A 27,842-nucleotide genomic window follows, 5' to 3' on the forward strand; every position below is an offset into this window, starting at 1 on the left:
CAATCCTGATAGCATGCAATTGGGAGGGTCAGAGTAACCACTCACCCAGGTTTGGACAGGACTGAGGAAGCTTTCTGGACCCAGGACTTCAGCTCTGAAACCAGGACAAATCAGGGCAAACTTGGACAGCTGGTCACTCAGCATGGGGTGATGAGCCTGGAGTGAAGGCATGTGCTAGGTATCCAGGTCTCCTGAAGTGCCAGATGATACTGGTCACTGTGGCAAGGGTATCAGTGCTTGTTCACGATGCTTCTGGCTGGATTGGTAGGGGAGCCACATGCCAGGGGTTCCGTGACAGCCCACCAATTCATAGGGCCTGAGTTTGCAGGCAACAGATACAGTACCCAGGACTGATGGGCCTCCAAAGGAGTCTACACTTGTGGCATACAGCCTAGTCACCAGCTGGCTTTCCCTACCTCCATTTCCAGCTTCCCAAATTCTCTGGATGCAGGCCTTGCAGGCAGAAAGCTGCATAGGTTGGCCAGGCAAGCAGAGAAAGGGACAGAGGGCAGATAATGAGAAGTCAAGACAAAGATAGGCAGACCAGATTGGGCCATTGCTGTGACGTGGGGGATACTCAGCATAGTGCTGGATCTCCAAGAGACAACAGCCCACCTGTCCAACCCACCTGGAGCACATATAGAAAGCCCCAGTAATTGGTCTGCTAGGGGAATGGCTAGGTTTAAGACTACTGAACATCATGTTAAAAAAAAAGTAAGACATCAGGGTAGAGAAAAGAGGAATGCACACAGGAACTTCCAATGCTCTGATGTACGCGACAGCGAGGCAGAGGGCTTGAGGGATGTGGTCACAGACTAGGCCAGGAGTCTGTCAGGGAAAGACACATCCCGATAAAGCTCAGCTCTGATACATGGGGCTGATGACCCTGGCAAACTGGCTTTTCTCCTAACAGCCTTCCATCTACTGAGTAGTCACTGAGTACCAGGCCCTTGCTGGACATCCCCACATGGCCTCCCTGTTTCTCAAGATGCCTTGTAGTCTTACAAATGAAGAAGCAGCTTAGCAGTAACTCACCTAAGGATCCACAGGCAGATGGGCAGAATGAGGACCCCAGGTTGGTTTGGCTCCTGTGATGCCTGGCCACCCCTCACTTCAGTCTCCTAATCTGGCAAACTGTGATTACAGAATAGTGCTCCAACAGAACGGGCACCTGGTTTAACATCAGCACCTTCGCCACCTCCCATCCACTTGCCAACTCACTGCTCTAAAAAAGCATCACCGGAAACAGTGTCACTCGGGCTGCTGGCTTAACCACTCTTCTCAGAGCTGAGCTGTAGTGAGGCCCGGGTAAAGGACGGGTTTTATATGTTTTTAGCCACTCAGCATAGCTCTACCTTAGGCAAAGCTGACAGCGAAAGCCTTTAAATCTGCCAGTCAGTCTAGAGCGCAGATGGAAGAGACTCCCTCCCCACCACTGGCTTGGGGCTAGAATTTCTGCCGCACATTTCCAGAAGCCCCCGTAAGCTCTGTCTTCTTGTTTGCTGAATCATGGTGCCTCTGGCTGAAGGGCCTTGACTTTGAATTGAGAGACAGATGTCTGGTAATTACCAGGCTTCCGATGACAGCGGGAAAACTGGCGAGTCACTGCCTGTTTTGAAGGGAGAATTTTAAGCTGTGTTTTCAAGAGCCAAGCCAGGCCAGCCACTTTTAGAGGCAAGAAAACAGAAATGATGTTCAGAGTGTTCCCACATTCCTGATGCAAAGACCTGAGATCTGAGTTACAACTCAAGATTCCAGGGACATGGGAGCAGGACAAGAAAGGCCAAAGAGAGGCTGCCCCTGTCCTGTGCCCTGCTGAGCCACCTTCTTAAGTCTCCACTGACAGAATTAGGGACACTTCATCAGGAATGGTTAATTTCAGGATTCTCAGTGTGGCTAAACCCAAAGTCCTGTCTTCGTGCTGAGGTTCAATGCTGGTTCTCCCTCTGGACGGCTGTCACTGTCCTTGCGTTGGTAAGAAATCTACATATATTTAGATATATTTTTGAGATATTACAAATATAGTCCCAATTTCAAACATGGAATTCAGTCTAGGATCAGACTATATCCCAAAAGTAGGAAGGGATCTTAAGGAGGGCTGAGCTGTAAGACCATGTTTACTTAATTCCTAAAACTAACATGAAAATCGAGGTGAAGCCAGGGGCTTAGTGATGCAGGCCTGTAAACCCTGCTACTCATGAGACAGAGGCTGAAGGATCATAAGTTCAAGATCTGCCTGGGCTGCACAGGGACATTGTGACCCTGTGCCAAAATAAAAGGTAAAAAGAGGGGTAGGTATAGCTCAGTGGTAGGGTGTTTACCCAGCATGCATGAGGTCCTAGGTCCAATTCCCTAGTACCATACAAAAGAAACCCCAAACAAAACAAATAAAATCAAGGTGAGCCTGAGGAGCTGGCCCAACAGCTCTTAGACACATTCTTTCTACTTGGGGTCTGCAGGACCTCATCCTGCTCCAGACAGACCTTCCCACCTTACACTTTCAGATGCTAGAGCTGTAAAAGCAAGAACCAGAAGCACTTTTTAATTTTTTTTTTAAATTTTATGTGTATGAGTATATTGCCTGCATGTACGTGAGCGCACCTGTGTCATGCAATGCCGCGGAGGTCAGAAGAGGGCTTTGGATTCCCCTGGAACTGGAGTTAAGGACGGTCTGCAGCCACCATGTGGGTGCTGGGAATCGAACCCGGGTTCTCTGCAAGAGCAGTCAGTGCTCTTAACCACTGAGCCATCTCGCCAGCCCCGTGGAAAGCGCTTCTTACTTTTAATGAACCTGCAGACGGGCAGTCGTAAGGTAGAAGGCCATTTCTATGACATTTTAAACGTTCTAAATGCCGTTCTAAATGCAGGAGCTGTGCTGTATGCTGCCGCTGCTTTCTGCGTCACAGACTCACGACCTCATTTCCAGACCCACTGCTTCTGGGCCAATAATAAACGAGGTTTACTGAGAGCACTTTTCTCTCTTGACCCCAATTCAATTCCTCGTGAAGGTGTAGCCTGTGCTTCAGGTTAAGAATGAGAGCACATGTAGGCTGGGCCTGTGGACCTGGGGAAGCAGCACTTACCAGCTATGAGCTGGCCAGAGGCCCTGAGGCCAGGTGACTGGGTTAGGCTAGTAGAAGGACAAAAGCCCTCTTCCTTCTCCAAGATGCCTGGCTAGGGTGCGCCCTCTGCCAGGGTGGGCATGCAGATGGATTTACTGCCTGTGAGGAACTGTGAGGAAGCTGAGGCACACAGTGGAGATAACCAGAGCTTGGCAGGCCCATAGGCCTAGGAAAGAAAGTGGGAAGGTCACAGCAGGGACAGCCCTCTAAGGCTGCTTGCAAGCAGACCTGCCCAGTGACCTTGACCTCCTTCTGAAAGTTGTGGCCAGTTCCAGAGTCACTCAGGCCTTCAATTATATCCTGAACACAGTGTATCCAACTTGACAGAATTTATAATTACCTGAGTGGGGCCTCTGGTCTTGCTTATGGAGGACTGTCTGGATTGTGTTAACTTAAGTGGGAAGATCCATCCACTGTGGGGTTCCTGGACTGTATGGGGTGGGGGTGGGAGTGGGGGTGGGGTGAGTTGCAGAATGTATCCATGCATTGCGCTCTGTTTTCTGACTATGGATGCAATGTGACCGGCTGTCTCCAGCTCCTGCTACTGTGACTTCTCCACAACAAAGGACTGTGACCTGGAACCTTGAGCTAAAATTAACCCTTTCTTCCTTGAGCTACTTTTGTCAAAGTATTTTATCATAGCATCTAAGACACGGGGCTTGGTACTAAGCTGTACAATGGAAGAGAAGTCATAAGGAGGGATGAGGCCACTAAAGAGAGATAATATGTTCTGACTTCATACCAAGGACAAGATGAGGAAATGTATTTGTCAGTGAGGCCTTGGTTCCTTGGTGTTCCACATTATACATAATTACTTACAGTGCTCTTTCCAAACCCAGTACTCTGCTAGCCAGAGCCTGCTGCCTAGAGCTGGCATCCCTGATGAACATGGATAGTTATCAAGGGGCTGCAGACCAGGATGGTGACAAGAACGTCTCTGTATCTATGGCTCACAGATGAAGAAGACCAGTGCAGAGCTAAAGTGAGACCCTTGGGATGGACACACCGGGCCAGACTCTGAGAAGAATTCCAATGTGGCTGAGCACAGGACTCTGGTACTCAACAGGCTAGGTAGCCATGGAAGGGTTAGGTGAGACCGACCGGCATTGCTCCCTTGCTCAGATGCACACCTCAGGATCCTCTGGGTTCACCACTCATATAGGCCCAGGGATGAAATACAAAGAGTAGGATGTGAAGAACCACTGTCACCTCTCAGGAGGGAAAGATGATAGGGTGGCTGTGCCACCTCAAGCTTTGGTTGAATCGGGCTATGAGATTGGCAAAGAGGTACCTGTGGGGCTGGGGCTCTCAGATGCAAACACTTATCAGCTTGTCTCTGCGCACCTTGGCTACTTCCCTGGAAAGGCTGGAAGTCAAGGGAGCCAAGGCAGGGTGGAGGGAGTGGCACCCAACTGAGCAAATTCCTTCATGTGAGGCTCTACCAAACTCTGGAGCGACATGTCTAAACCATTGGAGGCTCTGTAAAATAAAGGTATTTTCCTCATGTAAATATATATGCTAGGGGTTGGGCTATAGCTCAAAAAAAGCTGTGGGTTCAATTCCAGCCCTACATAAACCAAGTATTGAGGTACACAACTGTACTCTTAGCACTTAGGAGGTAGAGGCAGGAAGATGGGAAGTTTAAGGGTCATCACTGGCTACATAGTAAGTTCAAGGTGAGCCTGGGCTATATAAAACCTCAAAAACAAACAAACACTCTAAGAACAATGAGGACCAGAGTTCAGATCCCTAGAACCCAAAAGAAAGCCAAGTAAGCACAGACAGGATGGCTGGATCCCTGGAGCATACTGGTTAGACTAGTCCTTACTAGTGAGTTCCAGCTTCAATTGAGAGACAGGATCTCCTGTAGCCCCAGCTGACCTGGAACTTATGATGTAGACCAGGTTGGCCTTGAACTCACAGAGATCCACCTGCCTCTGGCTCCCGAGTGCTGGGCTCAAAGGCGTGCGCCACCACACCGGAATAAAGTGTAAAGTGACGGAGGAAGACAACCTCGGACCTCCACATGCATTAACACATGCACACATGCAAAATAAATAAGAAAATATGCAAGCATGAGGACTCACAGGTACGCTTTCCACAACAGGTGAAGTGCCTCCCACCCCCATCCCCACCTCCACAATCTGTAAGAACCACAGTACAGGATGTCCGGACTACTTATCTCTCAGGCTTGAGAAGCTTGAGTTTCAGAAGGGCCCCTGGAAATGTTCAGGTTCTGCAAAAGGGTTTGTTAAAAACAGAGTGAGGAGCTGAAGAGCTGGCTCAGTGGTTGAGAACACTAGCTGGTCCTGAGAAGACCTGGATTCAGTTCCCAGCAACCACATTAACAACCATCTATAACTCCAGTTCCAGGGGATCCAATGCCCTCTTCTGGCCTCCACAGGCACTGCACAGCACAGGTGTCCTTACATCCATGTAGTCATAAACTTAGACACATAAAATAAAAATCAATCAAAAAAACTTTTTAAAAAACAAACTGCAAAGTTACTTAATACACAAAACTCAATCTTGAAACCTGAGACCTGTCACAGTGTAAATCTGTGGATCACTGTCCCACAAAGGATCCTGTGTGGAAGGCTTGGTCACCAGGGTGGCATCACTGAAACATGGTGGAACCTGAGGGGGGTGGGGCCTGGTGGAAGGGAGTGTGCCCATGAAGGGGGAATGTTGGAATCCCTTCCCCTGTACCTCTCTCCCTCCCCTCCCCTCACTTCCTCCCCCTCTCTCTGCTTCCTGGCTACCAGGAAGTAAACAGCTCTGTTCCTCTACACACATCCACTATGATGCTCTGCCTCACCATGGGTCTAAAGCAATGGAGCCAGTCAATCATGGACTGAAACAGTAATCCAAAACAACCTTTCTTCCTTGTAAGTTGTTTTTCTTGGGTATTTTGTCACAGTGACTAACACAAGCCAGGTCAAGAGCAACTCAACTCATACTCTTTAGAACTCACCTGGCACCTGGGATATGGAAATGGCAACCTGTTTGCAATGATTTGGAACATTACCCTGTCCCAAAGTGGGAGGGTCTACAAGGGGGAAGATGTCACCCCTACTCTGTCCTCTAAAGGGGGAAACTGGACTGGGGAAATAGTTCAGTAAAGTGCTTGCTATGCAAGCATTAAGACTCAAGTTTGACCCCAAGAACATAAGTAAAAAAGTCGGGTATGTTGTACACTTGTAATCCCAGAGCTGGGAGGTAGAGACAGGCAGATCTCTGGGGCTTGCTAACCAGCCAGCCTAGCCCAGGTGAGTTCCAGTTCAGTGAGAGATTCTGTCCCAAAAGACAAGGTAGATGGCTCCTGCAGAGCAGCACCCAAGGTTATACTCCACTTATACACACACGCACGCACACACACACACACACACACACACGCATCCATACTCAAACAAGCACAAACATACACACACACACACACACAAAACAATAAACAAAAACAAATGGAGAAACTGAGGCCCAGAGAAAAAGTGGCCCAAATCCCACAGCCAGGAGGTAGAGAGTGTGAAGATGAAAACAGCCTCGGGTCAGCAGCTGATGGCCAGGCTGGGGTAGCCAACAGCTGAACACACACATGTCCCATAATGTACCAAGTCACCCACAAAGCTACTCTGTCACATGGGCTGTGAGAACAAATAGACACTTTTCTGTGTCCCAATTGAGTGACCAATACTCTTAATACTGCCCATTCAGGTCCACACCCCTTCTGACTTCCAAAAGAAAAGGGTCCAGACACTGCACAATCCACCAGGCACCTGCCTGTATACACCCATCCATCAGAACTAGCCTCAGTTTCCTCACAGCCTGCCTGAGTCACCCAGCTCAAGCCCCAGACTCAACTAACTGTTGATCTACTGTCTTCTCTGGCCACAGTAAACAAAATCAACCCACACACACTGGCTGACACTGTTCCCAGAAGACTGTCAGCAGGCTTCAGAATGAGCGAGGGCAGATCCAAGTCCACGGCTAGGCCTCCTGGTAAAAACGTGTGGTGTCAAGATCACCAGAGTGGTGTTCTCAAGTTTTCAGGGCCCAACCAGCCCTCCCTGCCTGGCTTGTACCCAGAGCTCCGAATCACAGGGTTGAGCTGAGACTCTAGCTCAGCTGGTAGACTGCTGCCTAGAACACAGAAGCCCTGGGTTTCACCACCGACACCACACAAACCAGGCACACATACAATCCCAACACTTTGGAGGTAGAAGCAGAAGGATCAGAAATGGAAGGTCATCCTCAGCTACATAGCAAGTTTGAGGCCAGCCTGGGCTACATGACAATCAGCCTAAAAAATAAAAAGAATCTCAGAGCTGGAAGGTGCCCACCTGCCTGCAATACCCTGATGGGGCAACACTGGGTGAGGGCTGTTTACCAGTTTGTCAACCTCATTTCATATTGACTGGCCTCTGAGCCTAGGCTGAGGTTACCAGAAAAGCAAAGGGCACAGCCAAAGGCAGCATACCTAAGTGTCATGAGGGTGAATGGGGGCGACTGGTGGTCAACATCTGGAAACTAACAGCTCAAAACACAAGTCCAGGACAGGCCCTGGCTCACTCTTCTTGTTGAGTCATTAAATCACTTGGGAAGGAGTCAGAAATTGCACATGGTACAACTATCTAGCAGTTTTCCAATTTTGCCCCCACATTTCCTCCCTGGGAAAACATGAGTTTGCTCCATTCTTGCCCACAGGGACAGCTGTGTAGACAGGGGCGATCTCAGGATGCCTCTTCATGATACGGCATATCCTAAACCAATGCTGGTGTCACTGCAAAGTACAATGCCAGACCCTTTGACATGGGCTTTTACTTTGGGATAAAACAATTTCCAGGGCCAAACCAGGTACAACTGTACTTGGCCATCCACTGCTTTGATATTTTGGGTGCAATTAAGAAAATATATTGTTTCCAGAAAGACAAACCACACCACACCATTTCCAATATCAACAAATAGAAGTGGCTGATCTTCCTGACACCATTAGACTAAAAGCCACACACCTTCTCTCTGCACTCAATGGCAGAGGGAGCCATCTGAGAGGGGCCCCAGCTGCCTGCCTCCCAAATAGGGAGCCAGACCCATGTCCTGCTGGGCATGCACTCATTCCAATGACAAATGAGGTTAGAAAGGAGGAAGAGATGGATGAGTGTCTCATAGGGTAAGGCTGTTGAAGCTTACTGGGTTGCAAACTCTCCTAACCAGATGTGCAAATGGAAATTCAACCTCTTTGATTTCTTTTTTCCCTCCTTTTTACTGATCCCCAGCTGGCCCTGGTTCCACCCCACATCTGGGCTATCAAGTTACGAGAGGGTCTAGGTGTGGCTAGGAAGCCCTCCAGGAAACCTGCAGCCTGGCTCTAACCCCATTCCCCTCCCTGCATCCCACTGGGTAGGAACAAAAGTTCAGGAAGGCAAAGGCCTGCCGTCAGCTTATAAGGCAGAAGGCTTTGATGTCAGGCCACCATCCAAGCCTGTTTCACAAAAGCTTCAAATGTCACTGAGTTCCAGGCAGCCCCTTCCCCCTCCAATGCCCAGTTACAGAGCATCCGGAGGCTTGTGATCGCTTTATCTCTGCTCACAGGAGCCAGGAGGGCACCTTGGGGGAGAAAGCCTACAGTTCTGCCCACCCTTAAATGTGGCTCCATCCTGAGATCCATGCAATTATCTTTGGCCAGAGAACCATCTATATTTCTTACCCACAAAACAGTGTTCCACCTCGTTGGCCCCTACTAACCCACACATCCAGGCGTGGCCCACATAGTCCCCAAGTGTAGTAGCTCCTCTCAGCTTCTGTCCCTCCTACTGAGACCCAGAAGCTGAAGCACTAGCCTGCCAAGCAAAGCTTAAGGGTCTGGGAAGCAGGGCAGAGCTACAGATAACAGCACCAGCTGGCATGAAGGATGACCTGGCTGGTGGGAACAGTTCCAGCATGGCCCAGTCAAGCACCTGGAACAGCAGGTGAACAGCCGGACGGAGAGGGGAGGATGGCCTTTGCTGGGGACCTAGGAAAAGGTAACTACTATGAGAGACAAGAAGGGTCAGGAGGGCCATCTAGGATCCTCCACCAGAGACCTTAGACCAGAGAGCCACACAGGACAGGGGTCTTGTCCCTCTTGGAACAGACTTCTGTCCCAAGGCAGCACCCAAGCCCAGGCTCTACCCAGGGGCTTCAGCACCAGTCTAAACAGGAAAAGATCCCAAGGCCCTGGAAACCCATAGCTCTACAGGGCTGCCTCCTCCAGGGTCAGACCTCCACCTCCCTCCTGCTCTCTGGTTATCACTCTCTAGATGGGCTGACACGCCACAGAAAACCAGATTTCTTCATCCACACCCTGCCCACTGCTCCTTCATGAATGCCCCTCACACCCCTCACTTAGTAATGCCAACAAAAACAAAACAAGCTCACTATCTTTTCATCTCCTGGGAGACCCAACCCTTGTCAAGGTCATTTCCACAGCCAGGCATGGAGGGCACCCCTCCTACCTGCCTTGAGGAGGTGTGAGCATCGACCCGTCACTTCCTACCCTATATGCCACCCACTAACATCCACAGGAGCCCTACCTTTGCTCCTGGGCTGACCTGGGAACCCAAGCAGATCACTGCATCTCCAAGCCCCATTTCTTTGCACATAACACCAAGGGAAACATTCTGTGCAGCTGGGACTGGGCAGATCAGACCCAAGAGTGTCACAAGCCTGTTTACAGCAGCCAAGTAAAATGTTTTAACACCCTGCTGTATTCCTAGCGGTCCTATGAAACTTCACACACCTGTAGGCCTCCAAAGGGCTGGGAGCCACACCTGAGCCTTTCTAGGTATAGCTGGGAGACGTGCTGCCCAACTGAGGACAGACTTCCCGGCTACCGCATGCCAAAGACCAAGCAGTCTGGCCTGGTTCCAGGAGCCAGGAATTACACTCCACCAGGGTCCACAACAGCCCATCCAGGAACACATCTGCAGGAGGACACACATGCTACAAGAGCACATGCATGAGCATATGCCTACATGAACACACACGACTTCATGAGCACACACGTATGTGAGCAAACACACTTTCATGAATATATGCCTGCACAAGTACATGTGATTTCATGAGCACATGCCTGCATGAGCACACACACAGGTACACACATACCCCTGCTTTGGGGGATACAGGTCCAAATGGATGAGAGGTAAAGATCAACAGACCAAAATCTCAGGACAGATGAGCTGAGCCATCGCCCAGGAAGAGTCCACCCAAGGCCTCTGTGCTCCAGCATCAATGTCTACCCCTGGCTTTCAGAAGCTGAGAACTTGTACCTCTGCACCCCTCCCTAGGGCCTGTAAGACAGAGCCAGCTGGCCTCAGTCACAGGCTAGCACACAGCTTATCCATGCAGAAGAAACTGTAGCTAAAAGTGGGCAGAACATGTAGAGCGCCCCCCCAACTCCCCCGCAGGACAGGCTCTGGTGTACAGTACAATCAACAGGGAAAGACAGAACCAGAAGCCCAGTGGAGCCAACAAAATTAAATGGCTCTCTCAAAGTCAAGTCCTGTTACTTAGCAATCCTGACAGGTTACTAGGGTGGCAGGTGTAATGAGCAAAAACTTGCCAGGAAGAGGGGCCAGATTGAGCAAATCAAAGCACAGAAGCACCCAATTCAATTGAATATCAGATGAACAATGTTTTCCTATGTAAGAATGACACCAAACAATATTTAAGGGAAACTTACACCAAGAGGTTGTTTTCTATGAGATTCAGATGTTACTGGGGTAAGCCATCATAAACAATGTGCAACTGGCACCCTCACAAGAAGCCTGGAGGTAGATTCTACTTAGAGAGTCTGTGAATTTACCTTCAACTGGACCCAGTCTCTTCCAGACCCTCCCATGGAGCTCATGATGCTCAATATTGTCAAATTGACAGGATATAAAATCACCTAGGAGACAATCCCCTGGGCATTTTTAAAATATTTTACATTTTGGTGTGTGTGTGTGTGTTGTGTGTGTGTCTGTGTCTGGTCTCTCTGTCTGTCTACCATGTGGGTTCCAGGGACTGAACTCAGGTGGCTGGGTTTGGTAACCAGCACCTTAGCCTCTGGGCATGTCTATGAGAAGAGTTCCTAGACTGGGTTAACTTAACTGAGGAGGTAAAAGTCACCCTAAATGTGGGCTGCACCATTCTGTGGTCCGGGGTTCAGAATATACAAAAAGGAGAGCTGAGGACCAGTATTCATCTCTGTCTGCTTCCTGACTGGATAAAATGCAACCAGCTCCCCATGCTCCCAGCCATGATGGACGATGTTCTCAAACTGTGAGCTAAAATGAACCCCGCCTTCCTTCAGTCACTTTGTCAGGTATTTGTCCACAGTGTCATGACAGGCAAGGGACCAGGTAACTGAACAGTCTCAGGAAGCTGCTGCCACTGCTGACCTGACCTCTCCACTGCTAAATTCAAAGGCTTGCAAGAGATGGTGCTATTTCTTCCTCCCACAGTGCTAGAAATCCTCAGTTCCCAAGGTCAATTTCTCAACCATCTGGGCACCCAACTCAAAATGCACCCAGAGCCAAACAATTCTGGCCAGCCCCACTGTCTCTTGCCAGAAGACAAGTGGCTGAGCCCACATAGGCTCCACGGCATCTTCTCAACCCAGGACCCACAGCATGTCTTCAAAACCCCACACTAGACCATTTGATAAACACACCAGCAGCTCCACACTTCACAGTTAGGAGCCACATCCTGCAAGATTCCCTCAGCATATCCCTACCTTAGCTTCCTGACCTCCTTCTACACAACCCCCTCCCCTTCCTGGCTTGTTCCTGGGCTTCCTTACCTTCCCAGAACCCTCTCACTAGTGAGCCTCTACCCCGGGTGTCACGTAGGGTATCGGGGCCTTGCCTGTGTGGGTTGGGACCTCCACTTCCCAGATGGGCCCTTGGCCAACTCTCTCACCTCCTGTGAGTATGGCCTTCTCAGGAAGGCCTGCCCACTTTAACTCTGCAGTGACCGCTCCCCTGCTCAGTCACACCTGAGACCCCAAATCTTGCTGCTTCTTCCTAACACCTTCTCTCTAACATGCCATTGGAGAGCTCAAAAAGCTTCTTGCTGGTGTTGGTTATCATCCCATTATGGAGTCTGTGTCTCACCCAGGCAGACCTTGGTTCTATTCACAGTCCCAAGAGCCTGGATCAATGCTGGAGATGTAATGGGCTCAGGACTGAGGCACTCATGTGCTGCTCCACACAACGCAGATACAGAGAAACAGAGGGAAGAGCCAGTTGCTTTCTAGGCCCTTAAGCACCAGGCTTGGTGATATCACACTGTAATGTTCAAAGATCTCTGACAAGTATGGCTGACAATCTCTGCTTTACCACCCAAAAAAAAACCAATCAGAGGTGCCTCTCACTTGTGAAGCATCAGGCCAGGACTATGATCTGGTATCAAGGCCTGTGCCATTCCATCACACCCTGAGAAACACACAAGTTAGGGGTCAACGAGATGGCTAAATTGGAAAAGGTGCTTACCACCAAGACTGACCGCAGAACCCACCTAGTGGAAAGAGAGAACTGACCCCTGCAAGCTGCCCTCTGACTTCCAGACAGGTATCATGGCACATGTGGTCTCACATATACACACACGTATACACACACTAAATACATTTTTTTAAATTTTTTTATTATTTTTCTTTTTTATGTGTATGTGTGTATTGCCTGCAGGAAGGTAAGTGCACCCATGTCATGCAATGCCTGCAGAGGTCATAAGAGGCTGTCATATCCCCTGGAACTGGAATTACAGTTGTTAGCTGCCATGTGAGTGCTGGGATTCAAACTCGGGTCTTCTGCAAGAACAACCAGTGTTCTTAACTGCTGAGCCATCTCTCCAGACCCACTAAATATATTTTTAAAGATACACAGATGGTATCTACAGTTACGCCAGAGGTACCCACACTTGGGAGAGGTTAGTCTGCATCTTTCAGAGTCACATGGGCTCTAGATGGGTACCAGAGCTGGCAAGGGCCCCCCCATCTGCCTTACCAACCAACAGCAGGATCTCAATGCCAGGAGCAAAGGCTGATGGGAGTGGGGTACTCATTCCCCACTAGACCTAGATCCGAGGAGCCTTTAGGAAGCACTGACTCTCTCTTCTAGGAGTCTCAGGAACAGGGACAGGAAGACTGCTCAAAAGAAACACACTACCCACCTAGGAAGAGAGAGCAGCTGGAAGGTGCAGGTGTAACTTGAATTTTAATTAAAATAATCACAGCACCCAAAGGAATTCTATTGCAATATAGCAGGGAAAGGAGGAACATGATTTCTCCACTAAACAACTCTTCTGACATTGGTGACTGTTGACTGACTCGGAAGATTAAGACCAGAAAGAGCAGAGTGGGGACAAAGAGAGAAAGGCACAAAGGATAAGACCCCAAACCTCAAGGCTTCATTCTGGGACGCAGGGAGGAAGGAAACAAGGGCAAGTGGAAGGCACAAGTTCCACACAGAAGCAACAAGAAAAGACCCAGGGGTGCTTGCTGATGAAGCTTCCAAATCTAGGATTAAAGAAGGACCATCCGCTCAGGCAGAATGAACTCAAAACTAAAAAGGCTGACCACACCTCTGCCAGGGCAGCTGGGGGCACAGACTGGGCACCAGGGGGCTGGAAATGCTTCCTTCTGCAAACACACACAGCTCTCAAGGTAGGAAACACTGAAGAGAGCCCCCAGATCCCCAGCTGAGGGTAACAGCAGGGGAGGTCTCTAACAGCAGAAGCCACACCCAGGAATCCATGATGAGCCAGGGGGACACGGACTAGCAACGGCCGAAAGCTTGGCTTAAGCGGGGCTACTTGCTTCCAATACCCACCCTGACGTGAGGGTTGATCAATATCAATCATGCAACCCCACAGCAGTAAACCTACAGCAGTGGCACATGCCAGACAATTCGGGTCTTCATAGATAACTGACTGTTCATTTTCACATACGATTAAGCAATGCAGACATCACTCAGACTGAGCATGTACTCATGCTCCTCCCAGACCGAAATTCTGTCAGTTAAAGAATAAATACACTTGGGGCCAGCAAGAGGGTAAAGGTGCTTGCTTCCAAGCCTGATGACCTGAGTTCAATCTCCAGGACCGATACAAGTCACCTGCAGGGTGTGCTCTGACCTACACATGTGCACACACACACACACACACACACACACACACGCACACACACACAAAAAAAATTTTAGAAAAAGAATAAATATATTTAGGGCAAAAGGGAAATCTTGCAATAATTAAAGACTATCATGGTTGCTAATTTTACAAAAAGTAGTAAGAGCTTAAAAGCTTTCTAGGACCCACATTCATACGCATACACCAACATGTACATATACTATGTACACATACATACACCACACATCCACCTGCAAATGTGTACATATATTACACACGTACTTACACTATACACATATACATATACCACACATGCATACACAGACTACACACTCACAGCCACAAATATGCACATATAAAAACACACATACAAAAACCACACACAAAAAATTTAAGATTTTAAAAGCTTTATAATGCATGAGAAATAGAATAATGGTCAAAAACTTATCACAAATATCATAAGTATGCTACTCATATAACTTTATAGAAAATATTTATCCGTGGAACTGGAAGAAGACTGGAATTTGGTTGCCAGCTCCAAGAGCTGGTGACCTCTTCTAGCCTCCATAAAAAACTACATACAAGTGTGCAAATGCACACATATATACAAAAATAATTTTTTTTTTTTTTACAAATAGTCTCTCAGATGGGCTGTAGAGATGGCTCAGCAGTTAAGAGCATGGCTGCTTGTGAAGAGGATCTGGGCTCAGTTCCCAGCAAATACATGGTGGCTAACAACTACCCTTAACTCCAGGTTCAGGGGACCCAATGCCCTCTGTGGGCCCTGCATGAATGTGGTACACTTATACACATGCAAGCAAAACATTCATACACATAAAAAAATAAATTAATAAATTTTTTTAAAAAGAATATTCTCTCAAGAGTTTACAGTTATAAAATTTGGGTAATGCTCCAAGGGAGAAAAATAGTTTAGATTGAATAATAATTATCATCTTGTAGAACTGTTTCCTATATTGAAATGTATAGTACTGAACTAAATAGCTCTTAAGAATTTAATGTAATTTTACACCCATTTAATTTAATTTGGGATGTAACTACTTCAAGAAAATATCCTATCTGGGAATTTATCTAGTAAGTATGATCTTCAAAGCAGAAAGTCAAGTTAACATTCAGGTCAGGTAAAAATTCCCACAAGCTTTATGATACAGCCCACAGCAAATAATTTTAGTCTAGACCTAAAAAGAACATACAAAGTACAAGGAAAACAAAGTGCCCGGGAAGGCAAGGTTTTCATTCATGGAACTCGAAGTCTTACAGGGGTGCTGCAGGAAGGCGACTTCCATGGCTCACGCCTAGGATACTAGCTGAGAGAGACAGAGATACAGAAATAGGACAGGAGGCAGGAAGATTGCCATGAGTTCAAGGTCAGCCTGGGTCTCAGAGTGAGACCTTGTCAAAACAAAAGTCCTTGTCATTGTAATTTCTGGAGACTAAAGTCCCATTCCACGTGGGGGCTGACATGGGTGCTATGGAGGGACTACTGTGTTCAGCCATTAGAAAAACGAAGATTTGCTAAGATTTGCTCTATGAATCACAGTTAATAAGTTCTTCCTGGAAAATGTGGTACTGAAAATATTTGCCTTGAATAAATGTGCTCCTCTGTCCCTGGACAGCAGACATTTGATGTATAAGCAAACAGGCCTCTGGTCAGAAGCCTGCTGGATTAAAGAAGCCCTCACCCATGTTTCTGCCTTGCTGCCCCAGGGAACTGTGGGAACCAAGCCATCAGGCACCAGAGGGCACGTGCTCCTCGTATCATACCACCTGTCTCCCAAGACATCAAAACCAATGATTCTTTTAGCTTGAAAGAAAAGCACACGGATCCACTGCCACAGTCCTGGGAATGGCAATTGCATGCAGAAATACAAGTAAAAACACCAAATGGTACAAATGCTGAAACTTCCTCCAAAAAATACCCAGGGTACACCCTGAGGCAGTGAGCAAGGTTCACTGCTTGTGGGTCAGCATGGTATCACCCCATGAGCAAATACATCTAGATGAAAAGACAGACAAACTTGCATGCTCTAGAGCAGACAGCAAAGGGGAGCGTCACAGGCAGGAACACCTCACGTGAGACCTCCCCAAAACCCAGCTGAAGGTGAACATCTCTTTCTTTCCATAAGCTTCTAGTAGAGCAGCTGCAGGTGTGATCCAGGCTCTGACAGCATATGAAACTATTATTCCCAGGCGACACACACCATTAAGTCTTTCAACTCTAACACAAATTGTACTGTAAATTCCTTAAAACAAAACTTCAGAAGGTATGCTTATATCTTAGAAGTCCATTCTACAATTGGCTTCGGTTGTGACTTACGCTAACATTATGCATCTTGGCAAAGCATGTATTTGATGTATTTTATGTGTCTGTGATCCCAACTGTGAATGTGTGACATGAAAGGAGATTAAGTCGTAAACCCTGAAACTGTTATAAAAAGTTAAATAATTCTGATATGAAAGGTCTTATTCTGTCTTTTAAAAATTATTATTGGCCCCAGGACCAAGGATAAAAGCCAGAGCCTTGTACATGTTAGACAGGTGCTCAACCTCTAAGCTATACCTCCCCCCGACCAGCCTGAAAAACAGTCTTAGCTGGGGAGTTAGTATGTTATTTTCAAATGATTGTGGAGAAATACATATTTAATTATAAGGCAAGAGAAAAGAAAGAGACAAAAATAATATTAAAGTGGAAAATAAGAGCTAGACTAGTGGTGGGGCACTTACCCAACATCATGTGCAAAGTCTTGGGTTCAATCCCTACACTGAAAGAGAGACAGAGACAGAGACAGACAGAGACAGAGAGAGAGACAGAGAGACAGAGATACAGAAATAGGACAAATAACAGCCAGTCAATTTTTAATATTTTTAAATATTTTATTTTTATTTTATGTGTATGAGTATATTGCCTGTGTGTAGGTAGGTACATCCATCCATGTTGTACAGTACTCACAAGGTCAGAAGAGGGCGCCGGATCCCTTGGAACTGGAGTTAAGGATGGTTGTTAGCCACAATGTGGGTCCTGGGAATCCAACCCAGGTCCTCTGAAAGTGTAGCCAATGCTCTTAACCACTGAGCCACCTCTCTAGCCCCAAGCCTACTGAATTTTGACAAGAATACTAAAGCAATTTAATGGGGGTGGGAGTCTTTTCAAAGAATAATGATAAAAAACTGAATATCCACATGCAAAAGAATAAAACAGGCGCCTAACCATCATCTCAAGCATAATTCAAAAAGAAGTGAAAATATAAAAGTTAAGAGCTGAAAAGATATAGTTCTGTGATGGTTTGTACTGATTATCAACAGAACCAGGAATCACCAAAGGAACCTGTGAGCATGCCTGTGAGAGTTTGGGTTGTTTTGTTGTTTTTGTTATTGTTTTAAGACAGGGTCTCGCCACATAGCACTATCTGGCCTAGAACTCACTGGAACCAGGGGCCTGCTGAGGAGAACTGACTGTGGAGAGCTAGCCCCGGAGGGAGGGGCTTTCTGCACCATCTTGAGGTGGAAGCCAAAAACAGCACACAGGGGCAGGTGTGGAGAGAAAGATGGCCCCAGCATCCCACCTGTGTGGACTCGAGAGGGGGCACTTACCAACCTAGGGTGAGACTGTGGGCCCAAGATACATGGGCAAAAGTTAACAGAGACTGTGGGCAGCACGGGAGCAATCTGGAATGGTGGGCAAAGCCACGCAAACCTGGGTGCTGGATGTCGGGTGTTCATTTCTTTGTAAGTTCCTCCATTTTCCCTCTCTCTACCCAAGATATAAAATGAAAACTTCAGATAAAAATGTTATATGGTTTGTTTGATAGCACCCTGAGCAAGAGACTCTGAGAGAACTCGGGCTACAGTAGACCAAGCTGGCCTTGAACTCACAGAGATTCACCTGTCTTGGCTGAGATCTTTATTATGTGGGCAGCGCCATCCCATGGGCTGGAGTCATGGACTGAGCACCAGCATTCATCTCTCTCTGCCTCCTGACTCTGGATACAAGGTGACCAGGTGCCTCAACTGCTGCCACCATGCCTTCCTGGTCATGATGGACTGAAGTCTCAAACTGTGAGCCAGAATAAACCCATCCTTCTTTCAGTTGTGTTTTATCAGGGCATTTTTAATACAGCAACAGGAAAACTAAGACAAGCTCATGGGATTAAACATAGGGACACTCTGTAGGGATTGAAACTTGTCACTGTTTCTTAGCTATAACAGCAAAAGCACAAAGATAAAACAGGAAAGTGAGTCTTCATCAAAATATTCAGGACACATTTTCAAGTCAACTATCTGGTAGGGAACACATATCCAGAACACATAAAGAACTCTTACAATTCAATCACAAAAAGACACATGACCCAGAGAAACATGGGCAAAAGAACTGAACAGAATATTCAAAAGGTTGCTGGGGAGATGGTTCAGTTAGTAAACTGCTTCACACAAGCATGGGGACCTCAGTTCAATATCCAGAATCTATGTCAAAAAGCTGAACACAGTGGTATACCCTGAACCTCTGCACTGAAGAGGCAGAGATGGGAGGATCCCTGGGGTTCTGGTTTTGAAAAATAAGGTGTAGAGGGACTGAGGAAGTCACCCAAGGTTGACCTCTGGTCTCCACCAACATTCATGTGCATCGGCACACACCTGAACACATATGCAGAAACAAAAAGCCTATCTAAAGGATATGTAAATGGGCAATAAGCACAAGGGAAGAGGCCAACGTCGTGAGTCACTAGGGAAATCCAGATCAGAACATCCTCAGACCCATTTCAAATTCACTACCAAGAGCAGAAAAGATGCTCAATGCCATGAGTCACTAGAGAAGCTCAAAGCTCAAATCAGAACCTCCCTACATCCACTTCACACTCCCCAGGCCAATAAGGACAGATGGACAACATCATAAGTGACTAGGGAAACCCAAATCAGAGACTCCTTAGATCCATTTCACACTCATTGGATCAACTACAGTTAAACCCATAGACCATGCAAGTGTCAAGGGGGACAAGATGAAATCCTCTAGCAAGCTGCATACTCCTGCTGAAATCAGGACATGGTGAAGCCACAAGGGAAAACAATCAGGTGGATCCCCAGAATACTACTGTATGACCCACCAACTCTACCCAGATGCACATCCAAGAAGAATGTAGACTACATCCACAAAAAACCTTGTCTGTGAAGGTTTTAGCTAGTACTCCAAAACACGATTATGACCCAAACATTCACCAAGTGATGAACGGACAGAACGTGGTATGAATTCCACAGCTCTAATCTGAAAGCAGAGATTCAAAATGCTCCAAAATCCGAAACTTGGAGTAGCGACATGACATCATACTCAGGTGTGGTGATATAGGTGTGTAATTCCAGGACTAGAGACAAGAACAGAAGTGCCAGGCCAGCTGAGGCTACATCATGTCAAGTTCTAGATCAGCTTGAGGGTACTGAGTGAGACCTTGGCTCCAAATCTAATAATAATAATAATAATAATAATAATAATAATAATACCCACTCTACAAACAAACAAGAAACATACTCTTAGATCAAGAAAGAAATTGAAAAGGAACCTAGGGAATCAAAACACTAGCACTGCAGACTACAACTTACAGAGCACACAAGCATCCCTCTGCAAACCTCAGCAGGAGCACTCTGCTAGCTCCTAGAAGGCCAGTCCTATCCTCTTCAAGCTCCCAGTCCTCTCAAACTTCTAAAATCCTTCTGGAGGATCCTGCACCTTGCAGTGAACTTGGGAGTTTAGATTCTCACAGTTCCTTGAGATGCAACACAAACTGAGAGTTTTGAGACATTCTTACCCAGGTTTCACACAGGGAAGCTCAGCTTTGCGGGAAGGGGGTGCTCATGGCAAGATGGAGTCCCTTTCCCTGCCTTCTCCTGACTAATATTTACTTATTCTTGCAGCTTCTAGACAGATGAAGCACCATGCTCTGGAATCTCATCTCCTTCTTCTCCCTTTGTCTCCCCTGCCTTCCCCCCACCTCACCCCTACCCCCATCACCACATGTCACAGAAGACACAATTTACTTATCTCAGCAGGGTTTGATGTGCTTGCTGAATTAATACCTGCACATCGCACCCCCTGCTGATGAAGAGTAAAAGGGAAAACTGTCTATCACCACCCACTAAGGCAGTGGTCCTCAGCATGTAGTATTCTGGCCCCAGGGGACACACAGCAATGTCTACAAACATGTCTGGTTAACAGCACAGGAGAAGGGCAAAGTGGGTGGGCCTCATGTGCTGCTCAACGCCATATGGACAGGACAGACCCCCCACAATCAAGAATGTCAACAGACACCTAAACTCTGTCGCAATCTCACTCTTACATGTGGGTGCTCAAGAGAATGGAGGAACACATGTCTGTAAATCAAGTGCATGAACGCTGCAGCAACTTTATGAAACCCCCAAACTGGAAATAATCCAAAATGCCAACAAAATACTGCATAGAAATTTTTTTCAAAAGACTACAACATGTGATAAATACTGATGAATCTTGCAGGCATAATAATGGAACAAGTAAAATTACTCTATGGTATTGAAACTGTACTGAGTGCCTCTGGGGGAGAGAGGTACTCTCTGGGAGGGGCAGGAGGGGCCAGCTGAGTGTGTTGGCATGTCCTTTTCTTTTGTCTGTGTGGTCATATGAATGTACTGGGTAAACAGTCACCATGCTGGAAATTAAGGGCACATGCACCCCATGCCTGCAACCCCCCCTCATATTTCAATGAGTACAAGACTCCCCACAAGTCTAGGCATACTCCAGGAATCACATGCTCATTTGCTATCTTGTAAGGAAAATGTTTATTACACTTTGGAATGAATGTCTGTCCTGGTTAGTTTTTATTATTGTCAACTGGATAGGCCATGGAGCTACTTGGGAAGAAGGAATCACAAAGGATTTGGGTATGAAGACCTGGTCCTGGTCCTTGGACAAGCGCCTTCATCCACTGATGAGTCACAAGCATTTCAGGGAGGTAATGTTAGGAGGTGAGACCTGGATGGAAGAAGTAGGTCACTGGGGATTTACCACTGAGGAAATATATAAAGGGGGTGGTGAGATGGCTCAGAAGATAAAGGTGCTTGCTGTGGAAGCCTGACAACTTGGGTTCAATCCCTGAAACTCATGTAAAGGTAGAAGGTGAAAACTGACTCAACAAAATTGTCCTCTGATCTCCATATGTGCACCGTGGCACATGTACCCCACACACACACATCATATGCACACACATACATAATAATTTTTTAAAGCAATAGACTCAAGGCTAACTAGAGGGGTCTGAAGACTATTTTGGGCCCATTAAAATGCTTTCTAAAATTTAAATGGAAGATGCCCAAAATTCATTAACTGCAATTAAAAATTGGGTCACCCATTGTGATGGTTTGAATGAGACTGTCCCCCTCCCCATAGCCTCCAAGTATTTGGACATTTTTTTGTGTCCAGTTGGTGGTGTTTTGGGAGGTCTTAGAAGGTGTGACTATGCTGGAGGAAGCACATCACTGGGGGCAGGCTTAGAGAGTCCCTAAGCCTTGCCAAATCTCCAGTCCTTCTCTTGCTTCCTGTGCCTGCTTGAAGATGCGAGAGCTTAGCTTCTGCTCCTTCTCCAGCCACCGCCCCATCATGATGGACTCTTGCCACTTTGGAACCATATGCTCAAATAAACTCTTCCTTCTCTCTAAGTTGTTTTGGTCAGTGTTTCTATCATAGCAATAGAATATAACTTAAAGTACATAATGTATATATTTAGCATCACAACTGTGGTTTTCTGCAGATAATGGAAAACTGTGGTAATTAAAATTTTTTAAATTATTTTTCATTTTCTAAAATGAGTATGTTACATGTTGCTAAGAAAAATATATAATCACAGTTCTTAGAAATAAAGGTGAGGGCTAGAGAGATGGCTCAGTAGTTAAGAGCACTGACTGCTCTTGCAGAGGACCAAGTTCAGTTTCCAGCACTCATATGGCAGCTAACAACCATCTGTAACTCCAGTTCCAGAGGACCCAATGCCCTCTTCTGGCCTCTAGGGAGTACACATAAATACATGCAAACAAAACACTCATACACAGAAAATAAAACTGACTATTGTTTAAAAGTAATAAAGGTGAGTTCAATACTCTAGAAGTAGGTAGAGGTCTTACATATGCCCTGCCCTCACCTCCTGGCACCAGCAGCCTCACACCTGCTAAGCAGCTCTAAGTTCCAAGGGTGAGAGGAAATTCTAAGTTTTTCCTGTTCTACCCTGTCCCTATCCAAGATGTTGGTGACAGAAACCATTCACATACTAAAACTCATAAAACAGTAAAAATCCCCCAAAGTAAAAAAACAATTCTCTATGCATTAATAAGGAAGTAAGCCAGGTGTGGTGGCTCACGCCTGCTATCCAGCATTCCAGAGGCTAAGATGGAAAGATTCCTCTGAATTTGAAGCCAAAAGGGCCACAGCATGAGAGACCATCTCCACCCCCCAAAAGAAAAGAAAAGCAGTTTTGGCTGAAAGAAGTTCTAGTAACAAAAGGAAGCAATACTGCCTGTCCTGAGCGGTCCAGTCTGACCAGGCAGACAGCATCCACCTGGCCAGATCTCTCCACCCACCCTACAGCTGGAAAGGCAAGATTGTGTCTCTCTACAGAAATGACAACTTCTCTGCCAGAGTCTGTGTGAACATGAAATGTGACAAAGCACAGAAGAGCAATTTAGGGATGAGACTTGCACCAGGAGCCCCAGGTTCCCACCTCAAGCAGCACTGGGAACAGAGCTTCAGGGAAGTCGCCCACACTGACCCTGCTGGGCTGCTCAGCTGTGAGGAAGTGTTGCCTGAGGTTCACATTGCTGCTCCTCAAACCCCAGCCCCCCTCTGCTGCCATAGAGCCTAGCACAGAGCAAAGGCAGGAGGAGCTGCTTCCCTGTGACCCCAGAGGGGGAAGGGGGTGCTCTCCAGTCATCCCAGCTCACAGACCTCCTTTGGAACAGAGAGAGTATCTTCATTTAGCTCTTACTTTGAAAGAAAATCTTTTCTTACTTGTTAGTTGAAGGACTTTTTACTAGACAGTGGTTAATGGAGGTTCACAACCAGTCAAAGTGTAAAGAATAAGTTGTCTATGGGTCATTCAGCCAACGATAGGACACTTCTTCACCCCTCCTCCCAAGACTCAGGGAACATTGTAGAAAAAGGGGTAGAAAGACTGCAGGAGCCAGCAGTCAGGGAGGACTGGGCCAAAACAGTATCTTCTGGACATGACATAACTGCTACACTCCTGAACCCACAGCAGCTGTGGTTGGGTTGCTGCAGAAGACCCACATAACATCAAGCCAGTCAACACTGTAGCATGGAGGAGGGAGGGGCTCTCGGGGTCCTACCCTAACCATGGGAATGGCTGCTAGGGGAGAATCAGTCTTCTTTAGGGTTTGGCCTCTAGTAGGCTGCCTATGCTACCATGGGTGGCCCCCACGCCCATGTATATATGGGCGGCACACATTGGACTCAGTGGGTTATTTGAAAGAAAAAAAAGAGGGCATGAAATTGGGAAGTGGCTGCTGGGGAAGGGGATGTGGGAAGAATTGGAGGGGAGAAGAAAGGGTGAATCTGATCAAAATATTTTGTGTGCAGATATGAAATTCTCAAAGAATAAATTAACAATATAAAAATAAGATACTTATTACAAAAGTTTAAAAAAAGAAAAAGGCATTATTAAATAAACCAGCAATAAACGCTAAGGACAAAACAGTCAACAATGTTAAGTCCAGCACCATATGTTCCTTTCCAGCCTTCCAAGGGCAGGCCTCCCACTGGATTCTCACACACTTGCTGGCAGAGCAGTACATGGAAAAAAAAAATCCCGGGGGCTGGAGAGATGCTGGCTACTCTTGCAAAGGAGCTGGGTTCAATTCCCAGCACCCACATGGTGGCTAACAACCATCTGTAACTCCAGTTTCAGGGGATCCAATGCCCTCTCTGACTTCTGTGGGCACTGTGAGACACGGGTGCACTTACATACATGCAGGCAATACACTCAAACACATAAAATAAAAATAATACTTTTTTTTTCAGGAGCTGAGGACTGAACCCAGGGCCTTGTGCTTGCTAGGCAAGTGTGATAATAAATACCTTAAAAAAAAAAAATCCTTGGTGAACTTCACCCTCTAACAAATAGAGTAATCAGCCCAACCCCAGGCACTCAAGACAAGGACCCAACAAAGCCAGAACAGGAGCCCCGAACCCATAATGGTACTGCCTGTGCCTTCTCCTTTACGAAGTAATCACAGGACTGCCCCAAATAGAAAACACCAAGGTCAGAGTTCCCTAAAGCGGCCTGCCTGAATTTCACACTGCCCCTAGGAGTGCTCCAGCACATTGCATTGGCGATTTGCACAGCAGGCAGGTGAGACAGGCTGACAGCTTCCTGGGCTATTTTAGGGATAAAGGCTGCATGTCTGGAACCTGCGTTTCCAAAAAAGCAGTTCAGGAAGATATTCCTATCCACACAAGGGTTAAAGCTAGCAAGCCTGCAAGCACAGTGTTTATATTTAAGTTTTCCCAAGGGGCCCCACACCTCAAAGCACAGCCTGGGAGAGGTAAGAAAGCTGCTTGCCTGCCATTGTGGCCTGTGTTTCCCCCCCAACGCATTCTCCACCAAGCAAGCTGAGGCAGTGGAAAATCGAGAAGAGGCTAGGAAGACTTGAAGAGCTTGAAGGGCCAGGATTCTCATTGGTAACTACATGTATCTCTCCTCCACTCCTCGAAGCTGAACACCAGGTGTCTCCCTACTGTGTGCACAACCCCCATGGAGCCACAGAGCTGCTCTGATTAGAACTTAAAGCATGATGGTCCCCAGCATGCACCCCCTTCCTGCCCAGAGACTGCAAGTCTCCAAGTCATCAGAGACCTGGAGATAACGGTTATATTCTCCCTCAAGAGAAAAAACACTCTTTAGTTCAACTAATGTAGATTATGTGTACTGTTCCACGTGCATTCGCATACCTACACACCTATATCTATGCACATACACAACTGTTTACTATAGGGCAAATATAGTCCCATACCAACCTAGAATGTCGTGCACTCATCACCAGACTGCTGCAGCCACAGCAATTGCAAATGTTCTATTATGAAACCTGATGACGGATCAAACTGCCACCCTCTTCCTCTCGTCCCACTCTGCCCACCCAGTGAGGTCTGTGAAGAAAGGAGAGAGATTCAAGCTGCTTTCCTGCAGGTGTAGAGCAGTGGTTGCTAAAGCATCCCCTGATGCTTGTAGGCAGGTAGCTTGGCAAGCTTGAACCCTTCGGCTGAGTGCTGTGCTGTGTGCAGCTCCTGGACCCCTAATAAACACACCATCTCTCTCCACGATCCTAGGCACAAGGATCTTTTCTGACCACTCCAGAGATCAAGACCTATTTTAAGCCACCCTAAATCACACTCCTTACACTTAACAAGCCATCAACCTTGTGCCTCTATCCCTGATCCCAAGGTTCCCTCAGGGAGATGGTACCACAAAGAGGAAATTCTATATCAGACAAAGGCTTTAATGAGAGGATGGTACCTGTGGCAGAAAAACATCACCATAAATACATGCCAGCAAACAGCCACTAATGCCTTTGCCTAAAGGACCTCATGGTGACTCTGAGGTCCAGGCAGGAACTCAGTGGGTACCGGCAAGAAGCAGGATTTGAATGACCAGCAGCAGATGATATTATTCTTCATGACCTGTGCGCAGTGATAGTAAGCAGCTCTGCTTCAAAACTTCTCTGGGGTTACTAAGAAGTAAATAACTGCTTAAAATGTCAGTAACATGTTTACCCTTCTCACACCCAGATCTTCACCATCCTTGTTCATAACTAGGCCTTACCCAGCACAGTATCCCTATTTTACCTTGAGATGAAAGAGCCTTGCTGCATTCTCCTGGGTGGATTTAAATCCTAGGAGCTGAGATCAACACTGAATCACAGATGCTCACAGTATAAAGTCTGCCAAACCAGAGCACTGGGTTGTTACAAAGCCAATATGGAAAGCAGCTGTCCAGGGCCGGAGGCCCCTAATGAGCACAGTGGAAAATGTAGGGTGGTAAATAAAAGGTCTATTTAGAGTACTGTTAGCCACAACCAATGGTCCTCCTTTAAAACAGACCCACTCAAAGTCTTGCATGGTGATGGGGAACCTCCAAGGCCAGCTGTGGCTCTGCCCATCCACACTGCAACGTGGCAAGGTTGCAGAACACTCCCTTCAGAGCCCAGCCAACCTTTCCCAGCTCCACCTCCCTACAGCAGCAGGGTGTCCAGACCCAGTCCCAGGGCCTGTGTCTCCGCACTTGCATTCTTGATGGGTTGAACTAGAGTGTCACTACAGAGCCTGTGCTAAGCACACACCGGCTTGGGTTAATCCAAAGTACACACAACACCAAAAAATAAAATAAAAATAAAGCCACATCATGTACAAGGGCACTCCCATGTGTCCATCAACACTGGTTGCGTGTACTTCACGGATAAATTCGGTCTAACACTGGCCTGCCAGGAAGCCATGGAACCTGAAACAGCAGCACAGGGCACAACTGGGAACCTAGCCACCATCCACCTTTCAAAGAGAGCTGAACTGCTTGCTGCAAAGCAGCGATATTGTAAAATTCGTCCCTGTAAAAGCCGGCAGACGGAGGGCTTGGGGTGATTGCAGTTGTGCACAACTCCAGCAACCCTCTCTAGATAATCAGGGTCTGGACACTACACCATGAAAGTAGCTCAGGCTCGCGCCCTCCTTACACAGCGCTATTGCCTTCAGCTTCTTTTGATGCTTAGCAAGAGAGCCAATGTCAAGACAGAAGTTTCTCAGATTTACCAAAAGACGAGCTCAGTCAAGACGCCGCGGGTGGTCGGCCTCCAGCTCTGCTCTCTTTGGGTCGCGCGCCCCAGGGGCAACCTCACCCCAGCACCCGAGTCCTGCTTACTACAATCGATCCCTGCCCCAGCCCTGCCAGGCTTTCAGATCCCCTCCACCAGGAAGGCCTAACTTTACAGACCCCACAAACGGGACGCAAGACGGAATATCCACCCTCGCGTCCAGCCGCTGGCAAAGTGCTGGCGTGGCCTCCACCCACGAGGAACCTGGGACCCCTGGGCAGCAGGACTCTCCCTTTAAACCTCGGCTCCCCGGACCTCAGGTGTTTTCAGAACCTTGGGAGCCATCTGGAACCCGCCCGGCCTCCCGGCCGCGCCCTGCACCCCCACGTCCGCGCCAGAGCCTCACCACCCGTGTCCTCGAATCGCGGAGGCGGGCGATCCCGCAGCGCGGCGCTCCAGCCCGCGCCCACCTCGTCCTCCTCCGGCTCCGGGGGGTCCGCGACGCGGGGTGGCGGGGCGGCCCCCGAAGGCGCCGGGCGCTCGCGCTCATCATCCGAGGAGGCGGCCGAGGAGGAACGGGAGGCGGCCGAGGTGCTGTAGAAAGGGTTCCCACCGCTGTCCGGGCCCGACTCGCCGAACACGTCGTCCGAGATGTGCAGGCTCTCGTAGCGCGCGCGGGCCGCCTCCAGCAGCGCCGGCGCCCTCCTCCGCGCGCCCCCGCCGCCCTCAGCCATGGCCCCG

General features: G+C 47.6%; 1 protein-coding gene across 2 annotated transcripts in view; it reads right to left on the reverse strand.

Moving 5' to 3' along the window:
• Positions 1–27,836, reverse strand: part of Pgbd5 (piggyBac transposable element derived 5) — a 77,539-nt gene extending 49,703 nt beyond the window's left edge. For both annotated transcript variants that reach the window (XM_029569707.1, XM_008845782.3), the window contains exon 1: positions 27,508–27,836. In XM_029569707.1, the coding sequence (XP_029425567.1) occupies positions 27,508–27,835 (328 nt within the window). In that variant the 5' untranslated portion in view covers position 27,836. The remainder of the gene's footprint in view (positions 1–27,507) is intronic.
• Positions 27,837–27,842: the final 6 nt, after the last annotated feature.

Source organism: Nannospalax galili, unplaced genomic scaffold (genome assembly GCF_000622305.1).
Source record: "Nannospalax galili isolate Female #2095 unplaced genomic scaffold, S.galili_v1.0 scaffold702, whole genome shotgun sequence".
NCBI classification, from domain to species: Eukaryota; Metazoa; Chordata; class Mammalia; order Rodentia; family Spalacidae; genus Nannospalax; species Nannospalax galili.